Raw genomic sequence first — 9,556 nt, forward strand, 5'->3', positions numbered from 1 at the left:
GAAAGCCGAGCGAATCAAAAGAAAGCCGGCACGTGAGACCGCCCACTACTGTTAGCTTTTACCAGAGACACTTTCAAGGAGATGGAAAACACAATTGGCAGCGTATTGTTGGCCATTGTGTACGATGCCCATGCTACTTCAATGAGCCGCGTGGTGCACTCTGTGATTTTCGGACAAGTAGAGCTCTCCTTCAAGGAATGAAATGGAGTCAGTTGGGCGCTAGCTCAAAACCCCAACATTAGCATGTATTTCGTCAACAAGAAGTACATTACACATATATTCCAAGATGTGAGATAATTAACTTGCTATCTGTAATATTGTATAGCTTTGGAATCGTGACATTATATACTTTCGAGGAAAATATGCACGTTTATCGACTCGTACCCTGACGATTAGCTTCGACAGGCTGCTGGGTGGGGGCGTTATACGTTCCTGCATTAATTGACCCATTTAATTCTTATCTCCCCCTTTTTCTAATATCTCTGCTTTTACGTAACACCAGAGGCGAAGATGTGAGATGCCCAACTCGGCAGAAAAGAATGTCCAGCAGGTGGCGTTTTTTCGTTGCTTCGCCCACCAAGCAAGGAGTTTTTGTGTGGAGATCAGTGAGAGTCGAATTTGGTGGCTTATTTGCAACGTGAGGTTTATTTGATCTAATAAAAGTTTCGTAATGATTAAATTGTTACTAGTGTACTGAGATAAGTAGGACACGTGACATCCCGGCAACTTAAAAAAAAAAAATACTATATCGGAGTTGTCTCGAGATGGCTATTCCGCCCCCAACTGCATTGCCTTTTTGATAGTGAGACAAATGACATCTATTTTTACATATACATTAGCTATTTATGTCCATATTAATAGTTAATTTCATACAAAGTGGTTGCTCATGCTGGTAGATTCTAGAAAGGAGTAGGGCACTTTTTTATCTGACTTGTAAATCACATCCTCTTCTAAACAGCTGAGTTTGAACAGATTTGTATTATAAAGATCTGTGAATTTGTGCCGCTTAGCGCCAAATTGAACCTCCTGAACAAAAAAGTAGACTCCGCCTTTTCTATACTTGAGTTACCTATTGTTTCACCAATCATACAGGGTAATTTGGATTTCCGCCTAACATCTGGCCAATAAGACGACAGTAAGGAGGGATCATTGTCAATTTCCGCACGTGAAGCCTAGAGAGTTCCAGAAACCGGCCTTTCTTAATTTAGCGTTAGCCTTTACAGTAAATTCTGCAGCGTGGATTAACTGAATAGCAAATGTTTACACCATGACTGCTATAAAGGCATTAAACCCGAAAGCTGAGGTAGCACGTGCTCAAGCCGCTCTTGCAGTAAATATCAGTGCTGCTCGGGGTCTTCAGGATGTGCTCAAAAGTAATTTGGGACCAAAAGGAACAATGAAAATGTGAGTGCAACTGGCCATGCTTGCTAGCAGTTAGCATGCTACTGCTGCTAGTTTAGCTAACATCGTGGTATCCTGGCAGCCAGTAGACCATTTATGGTATTAGATATGTTTATTTTGTCTGATCCATTGTACGCAGTAGTTTCTCCAAGGAAATATGTTAGCTTGATTGATAGATAGTGGATTTCCTAGCCACCTCCAAAATACGTAGCTACCGTTAGCTAGCTGTAATTTAGCTATCTGAATTATCATCAGGGAGTGGTTTTACAATGGGCACTGGATTATTTGACCAATCAATGGTATTAGCAATAAAGGATAATCAGTAGGTACCTAGATCATTTGGAGACTATACTATAACTGAAAAGCTGACTATCAGTTTATATACAACTAGTCTCATTGTTTTCTAGCTATACTCGTGATTAGAGACAGTGTACAATGCATCTAGTCATGTTTTAAATATCCATTTGTTGAGCCTCTAACAAATTATGTTTTGTGTGCTTGTTTGCAGGCTTGTATCAGGGGCTGGTGACATAAAGCTGACCAAAGATGGTAATGTCTTGTTGCACGAAATGGTAAGACAAATATCCCATGAGTTTTTTTTGTAGCTCCCTTGGATTTTACTCTGTGATACAGTAAAGTGTTGTCTGTAACCTCTGCATTGGAGGAGTTGGTGCATTCTCCTCCACATGTATTCAGTAGACCAGTACATCTTCACCTAACATCTGTAACCTTACTAATTGTGAGATGTGTTGCCTTATGTTCTTGCTTTGACACAAAATTATTGTCTTCAATCAGCAAATCCAGCATCCGACAGCATCCTTGATTGCCAAAGTGGCTACAGCACAGGATGACATCACAGGTGACGGTACAACATCCAATGTGCTCATCATTGGAGAGCTCCTGAAACAAGCAGACCTCTACGTGTCAGAGGTGAGATGGGGCTTGGGGGAAGCCCCCAACATGTAATTGAAATAGTTTCCTAGATAAAGCATTTCATTTTAGCAAGGTTGTGTGATGACTTAAAAGGATTTAATTGATAAATGTAGAATCGGTGCCACTAAAGCAGGTTGCATAATCTGCATCCCAGTACCATTAGTTAACCCCCTATTCCTGTGTTTTTTCCCAACCTGTTTTTTCTGTCTTTGCCCCCAAAAAGGGTCTCCACCCACGGATAATCGCAGAAGGTTTTGAGGCAGCCAAGGAGAAGGCTCTGAAGGTGCTCGAGGAGATGAAGGTGACCAGAGAGATGGACAGAGAGACCCTCATCCACGTGGCCCGCACCTCCCTCAGGACCAAGGTCCACGCCGAGCTGGCTGATCTCCTCACAGAGGTGTGTGTTTGTGACGGGAATACAGATATGCATCTGTTCTTCAGATGCCTTTTAAAACATAAAGTAGGAGCGTGGATCAGAAAACCAGTCACTATCTGGTGTGACCACCATTTGGCTCATGCAGGGCGACATCTCATTCAGAGAGTTGATCAAGCTGTTGATTGTGGCCATTGGAATGTTGTCCCACTCTTCAATGGCTGTGCGAAGTTGCTGGATATTGGCATGAACTGGAACACGCTGTTGTACATGTCGATCCAGAGCAACCCAAACATGCTCAATGGGTGACAGGTCTGGTGAGTATGCAGGCCATGGAAGAACAGGAACATTTTTAGCTTCCAGGAATTGTGTACAGATCTCTTTATTTTTTTGGTTTAACCAGGTAGGCTAGTTGAGAACAAGTTCTCATTTACAACTGCGACCTGGCCAAGATAAAGCAAAGCAGTGCGACACAAACAACACAGTTACACATGGAATAAACAAACATACAGTCAATAATACAATAGAGAAAGTCTATATACAGTGTGTGCAAATGAGGTAGGATGCTGCTATGGTGACCAGTGAGCTGAGATAAGGCGGGGCTTTACCTAGCAACGACTTATAGATGACCTGGAGCCAGTGGGTTTGGCGACAGATCTGAAGCGAGGGCCAGCCAACGAGAGCATACAGGTCGCAGTGGTGGCTAGTATATGGGGCTGTCTGTGTCTGCATTCAAATTGCCGTCCATAAAATGCAATTTGGTTTATTGTCCGTAGCTTATGCCTGCCCATACCACAACCCCACCGCCACCATGGGTCACTGTTCACACCGTTGACATCAGCAAACCGCTCGCCCACACAACGGCATACATGCTGTCTGCCATCTGCCCGGTTCAGTAGAAACCAGGATTTATCAGTGAAGAGCACACTGAACTGCAGTCAGGTCAAGACCCTGGTGAGGACAACGAGCATGCAGATGAACATCCCTGAGACGGTTTCTCACAGTTTATGCAGAAATTCTTAGGTTGTGTAAACCCACAGTTTGATCAGCTGTCCGGGTGGCTGGTCTCAAGATCCCGCAGGTCAAAAATCTGGATGTGGCGGTCCCGGGCTGCTGTGGTTACACGTGGTCTGCTGTTGAGGTCGGTTGGATGTACTGCCAAATCCTCTAAAACAACGTTGGAAGTTGCTTATGGTAGAGAAATTAACATTTAAATTATCAGGCAACAGCTCTGGTAGACATTCCTGCATGCCAATTGCATGCTCCCTCAACTTCAGACATCTGTAGCATTTTGTTGTGACAAAACTGTACATTTTTAATGGACTTATTGTCCCGAGCACAAGGTACACCTGTGTAATCAGCTTCTTGATATGCCACAACTGTCAGGTAGATGGATTCTCTTGGCAAATGAAATATGGTCACTAACAGGGATGTGAACAAAATTTGAGAGAAATAAGCTTTTTGTGCGTATGGAAAATTTCTGGGACATTAGTTCAGCTCATGAAACGTGAGACCAACACTTCCATGTTGCATTTTTTATTTTTATTTTTTACTTGCACTATATATACAAAAGCTTGTAATTTCTGCCCTGCTAGAGCTGTACCGGTCAGCTATAAGTGCTGTTATAGTGATGTGGAAACGTCTACGAGCAACAACTGCTCAGCTGCGAAGTGGGAGGTCACAGAATAGGACCGTCGCGTGCTGAAGCACACAGCGCGTAAAATCATTGTCTGTCCTCGGTTGCAACACTCTCAACCAAGTTCCAAACTGCCTCTGGAAGCAACGTCCGTACAATAACTGTTCGTCGGGAGTTTCATAAAATGGGTTTCCATGGCCGAGCAGCCGCACACAAGCCTAAGATCACAATGCCAAGCGTGTGTAAAGCTCGCCACCATTGGACTCTGGCGAAAGACGTTCTCTGGAGTGATGAATCCCGCTTCACCATCTGGCAGTCCGACAGACGAATCTGGGTTTGGTGGATGCCAGGAGAACGCTACCTGCTCCAATGCATAGTGCCAACTGTAAAGTTTGGAGGAGGAATAATGCTTTGGGGCTTTCATGGTACAGGCTGGGCCCCTTAGTTCCAGTGAAGGGAAATCTTAACGCTACAGCGTACAATGACATTCTAGATTCTGGGGCAACAGTTTGGGAACGTCCCTTTCCTGTTTCAGCATGACAATGCAGTGCACAAAGCGAGGTCCATACAGAAATGGTTTGTTGAGATCGGTGTGGAAGAACATAGCCCTGACCTCAACCCCATCTAACATCTTTGGGATTAATTGGAACGCTGACTGCGAGCCAGGCCTAATTGCCCAACCTCACTAATGCTCTTGTGGCAGAATGGAAGTCTCTGCACCAATGGTCCAACATCTAGTGGAAAGCCTTCCTAGAAGAGTATAGGCTCTAATGGCAAAGGGGGGACCAACTCCATATTAATGCCCAGGATTTTGGAATGAGATGTTCGACGAGCAGGTGTCCACATACTTTTGGTCGTGTAGAGCAGGGATGGGCTACTGTAGTCCTCGGGGCCGGAGTGGTCGAACACTTTTCCCCATCCCTAGCGCAAACAGGCATTTTTTTATTTTATTTTTGTTAATTTTTTTTTAAGTCAATTGCATTTTAAACTGAATATCATGATTAGTTGGTCTATTGGAGTCTGTCACACTTTTGCCCCAGCTAACACACCTATCAGGCCCTCGGACTGGAGTTACCCATCCCTGACTTAGAGCATTTACTTGAGCCTGGCTGGTGTGGGACTTTTTGGGGGGGGCTCGTCCATGGGCTCCATTGCACCAGACAAGCTTAATCAAGGAATGCTGTACTTGTCATTTGATTGTGTGATCAGCACATCTAATAACTTCACTCCCTTTACTTGGGGTATATTTTTCAGGCTGTGGTGGATGCTGTGCTGGCTATCCACAGACCCAACGAGCCTATTGACCTGTTCATGGTAGAGATCATGGAGATGAAGCATAAGACTGACAGCGACACACAGTGAGTGTACATATCACTCTCCCTCATATACAGTCACTGACAATGCGTACATTTGAATTGTGTCCAACATTGTGACCTTTTCTGTCCCGCTCCCTAGGCTGATCCGAGGCCTGGTGTTGGACCACGGCGCCCGCCATCCAGACATGAAGAAACGGGTGGAGGATGCCTTTGTGCTCACTTGCAATGCCTCTTTGGAATATGAGAAAACGTCAGTATAATGTTAGCGCAGCTATCTTTGGCTTTTACTAGGTGGACAATTTTTATTTTACCTTTATTTAACTAGGCAAGTCAGTTAAGAACAAATTCTTATTTTCAATGGCGGCCTAGGAACAGTGGGTTAACTGCCTGTTCAGGGGCAGAATGACAAAGTTGTACCTTGTCAGCTCGGGGATTTGAACTTGCGACCTTTCGGTTACTAGTCCAACGCGCTAACCACTAGGCTACCCTGCCGCCCCATGTGTAGGCATGGATGAATTCTGTGTTACGGTCAATAGTAGATCCAGTCAGACACCATGCAAAAGCATCCTTTCACTAGTTCTTTACTAAGGGTGAGTGCTGACCTGTGCCTCATCTACTCCATGGAGAAGTGAATACAAGTCCTGCAGTTTAGTTCATTTCAGAGAAGCGGCAAAGCTCTTTTTAAGCAGGAATGATTTTTGGTCACTGGAAAGTCAATATTATAGGACGTAACTACTACAGTAAAGGGGCTTGTAGTGGGACTGCCTATGTTGTATACTTTCCAATAGAGTGTCCTGTGAAAAGAACATGGATTTCTAAGCTGTCCGTTCACATAAACCCCTCCTTTACTTTCAGTGAGGTGAACTCTGGCTTCTTCTACAAGAGTGCTGGCGAGAGGGAGAAGCTGGTGGCTGCTGAGAGGAAGTTCATCGAGGAGCGTGTGAAGAAGATCATCGAGCTCAAGAACGCAGTTTGTGCTGATAACAGCAAGGGCTTTGTGGTCCTCAACCAGAAGGTATGACTAGGAAGTTAATTTATTCACTGGCGAAAAAAGTATTTTGGAAATGTGATGTATCATCAATCTTTCAAAGAACATTTTTTGAAGACTCTGAGGCAATACTCTTATTAAGCAGAAGTGTCTGACAGCACAGTGAACACCCTTGTGTGCTTTCTTTGTAGCTCCCTTGGATTTTACTCTGTGCTACAGTAAAGTGTGGTCTGTAACCTCTGCATTGGAGGAGCTGCATTCTCCTCCACATGTATTCAGCAGACCAGTACATGCAGCATATTAAAAATTATTTGAATTACATTTGGGTTCATTAAATATATATATTTTTAAATTACTCCTTACAGGGCATTGACCCATATTCCCTGGATGCTCTGGCCAAAGAGGGCATTGTAGCTCTGCGTAGGACCAAGAGGAGGAACATGGAAAGGTACAAAAACTATATAGCCTGCCTCAGTCTTTGTTTACAAGCTTGAACAGTGCATCTTGGAGAGGTACTCTTGTGCATGGACGAATTCTGTGTTACTCTTGACAGTAGTAAAATCAGTCAGACACCATGCAAAAGCATATTTTCACTCCTACTTTACTAAATGTGAGTGCTGTCCTGTGCCTCACCTACTCAGTGGAGGAGTGAATACAGTGTGTGTGTGTGGCAAATGTAATATTTGAGTGTCTGGCTGACACTTTTACCCCGTCTCCCCCCAGACTCACCCTGGCCTGTGGAGGTATCGCCATGAACTCTTTCGAAGACCTCACCCCAGAATGCCTGGGCCAGGCTGGTCTGGTCTATGAACACACACTGGTGAGTTAACATGCTGGGTCTTTACCTCTAGACCAGGACAAACCGTCGGTACCAGTTTCCAGAACATTTGGTACAGAATTCCTCCTGGTGTGGGTGGGTGGAATCACTGGCCACATTCACCCCACTAAGTGAGGATACAAAAGGGGCCTCTCAACTTGCCTTGCCTCTTCTTTCCAATACTATGAAAATGTATGATTTGGTAAAAATGTGTATGATATCATGATGGCCAAACATGTAATTGTGGTTTATTGTGAAGTTAAATATGTAATGTAGTGGTTTCTCCCCCCATACAGGGTGAGGAGAAGTACACATTCATAGAGAAGTGTGGAAACCCCCTGTCAGTGACCCTGCTTGTGAAGGGACCCAACAAACACACCCTGACCCAGATCAAAGACGCAGTCAGGGATGGGCTCAGGGCCGTCAAGAACGCCATCGAGGACGGTATGTACCGCTGCAATGGAAGTTCATCTGACACTAGGGAGGATTAATCAAACTCAGCAACTATTTGAATCCAGCTCTATCAGATATTGAGTGGGGGAGTTTGGTTTTATCAAGATGGGACTGATTCTGTAACGATGCTGGAATAGATTTGTAGGCATGGACGAGTTCTGTGTTACTCTGTCAGTAGTAGATGCAATCAGACACCATGCAAAACATCCTTTCACTACTTCTTTACTAAAGGTGAGTGCTGACCTGTGCCTCACCTACTCCTTGGAGAAGTGAATACAAGTAGCTAGTTTAAGTGCATACTAAAACTCTTCAGGAACAGCCCACTGTAAAGTCTTCCCAATGGAATGATAAGTCTGTGGTCAGATGGCATCCATTCACATTTTCAAACACCACTCTGCCTCAAATCACTTAATTTTGTGTGTATAATAATACCTTTTAGAAATCCTTTTGTTTTTCAATGTGTGCCTACCCATATCAATGACTGATCTTCTCAGTATTGCTTGTCAGCTGATGTTCAGAGTCTGATCCCAGTGTTGACTTTGCAGGCTGCGTGGTGTCAGGGGCCGGGGCCTTTGAGGTGGCTGTGCATGATGCTCTGATAAAGCACAAACCCTCAGTGAAAGGCCGGGCTCAGCTGGGTGTGCAGGCTTTTGCTGATGCCCTCCTCATCATCCCTAAGGTATGTAATGAGTCTTAAAGTTATTTATTTTTGTCAATGCCTTCCGTGCTTTGGCATTCTATTGATATAACAGCTATTTAACTCTGACAATGAAGGACATCAGCTTTTAGTTAAGAAAAGTCTTAGATCTATTGCTAAGTACTGCTGACTGACTGTTTCTTTCTCTCCAGGTACTAGCCCAGAACTCTGGGTATGATCCAATGGAGACCCTGGTCAAACTCCAGACTGAGTACAAAGAGAGTGGTCAGCTGGTTGGAGTCGACCTGAGCTCTGGTATGGAATTTAACCTCAAACTGAGGATATGGATTTATTTCACATCATACCCATTTCCTATGTCAAAACAAAAATATGAATCACTTTAAATGTACCAATTTTTCTTTAGGTGAACCAATGGTCGCTTCGGAAGCTGGGGTTTGGGATAACTACAGTGTTAAGAAACAACTCCTTCACTCATGGTAAGAACAACACCCTTTTAATCTCAATTCAGTACGACCCTTCAGATTTAAGATTCAATGACCCTTTGGATTAAACTGTTATTGATTTTTCTGTCCACAGCACGGTAATAGCCAGCAACATCCTGTTGGTGGATGAGATCATGAGAGCAGGCATGTCATCCCTGAAGGGCTAAGGTCAGAACCGATGACCGAGATGAGCTCTTGTGGATGACTACCACTTCAGATACTAGTTATTAGCGCAGCCTCGTAGAATAACTAGGGGAATAAATGGACCAGTATTAGGTTCTCATCCTAGGTGGTGATTGGAGAATTATCTTGTTGACATGTCCGTTCTGTCGTATTATACATGGATGGACACTTTCATCCCACGTGTTCATTTTTGTTTTTGTTATGGATCATACCAAGAATGTATAAACCTCTCTTAGTATGTAATAAACCTGTAGCTTGGCTTTGAGTTTGAAGCTCATTATAATAAATCATAAGTTATACATTTTGCACCAATCAC

At 43.9% G+C, this 9,556-nt stretch overlaps 1 protein-coding gene and 4 non-coding genes across 5 annotated transcripts; all 5 read left to right on the forward strand.

Annotated features, from left to right (window-relative positions):
• The first annotated feature begins 1,097 nt into the window (after window positions 1-1,097).
• Window positions 1,098-9,505, forward strand: LOC106581054 (T-complex protein 1 subunit zeta). The gene is made up of 14 exons (XM_014162762.2): window positions 1,098-1,404; window positions 1,910-1,973; window positions 2,197-2,331; window positions 2,558-2,731; window positions 5,598-5,701; window positions 5,799-5,909; window positions 6,515-6,674; window positions 7,013-7,095; window positions 7,371-7,467; window positions 7,761-7,908; window positions 8,463-8,596; window positions 8,767-8,869; window positions 8,979-9,051; window positions 9,152-9,505. The coding sequence occupies exons 1-14, from the start codon at window positions 1,268-1,270 to the stop codon at window positions 9,222-9,224; spliced, it is 1,596 nt and encodes a 531-aa protein (XP_014018237.1). The 5' UTR covers window positions 1,098-1,267; the 3' UTR covers window positions 9,225-9,505.
• On the forward strand, window positions 6,165-6,299 carry LOC123729359 (small nucleolar RNA SNORA15). Its single transcript, XR_006761145.1, has one exon. It is a non-coding gene; the product is annotated as a small nucleolar RNA SNORA15 (small nucleolar RNA).
• On the forward strand, window positions 6,803-6,941 carry LOC123729360 (small nucleolar RNA SNORA22). Its single transcript, XR_006761146.1, has one exon. It is a non-coding gene; the product is annotated as a small nucleolar RNA SNORA22 (small nucleolar RNA).
• LOC123729357 (small nucleolar RNA SNORA15) lies at window positions 7,170-7,307 on the forward strand. The gene has a single exon (XR_006761143.1). It is a non-coding gene; the product is annotated as a small nucleolar RNA SNORA15 (small nucleolar RNA).
• On the forward strand, window positions 8,063-8,198 carry LOC123729358 (small nucleolar RNA SNORA15). The gene has a single exon (XR_006761144.1). It is a non-coding gene; the product is annotated as a small nucleolar RNA SNORA15 (small nucleolar RNA).
• Window positions 9,506-9,556: the final 51 nt, after the last annotated feature.

This window comes from Salmo salar, chromosome ssa20 (assembly GCF_905237065.1).
Source record: "Salmo salar chromosome ssa20, Ssal_v3.1, whole genome shotgun sequence".
Lineage (NCBI taxonomy): Eukaryota > Metazoa > Chordata > Actinopteri > Salmoniformes > Salmonidae > Salmo > Salmo salar.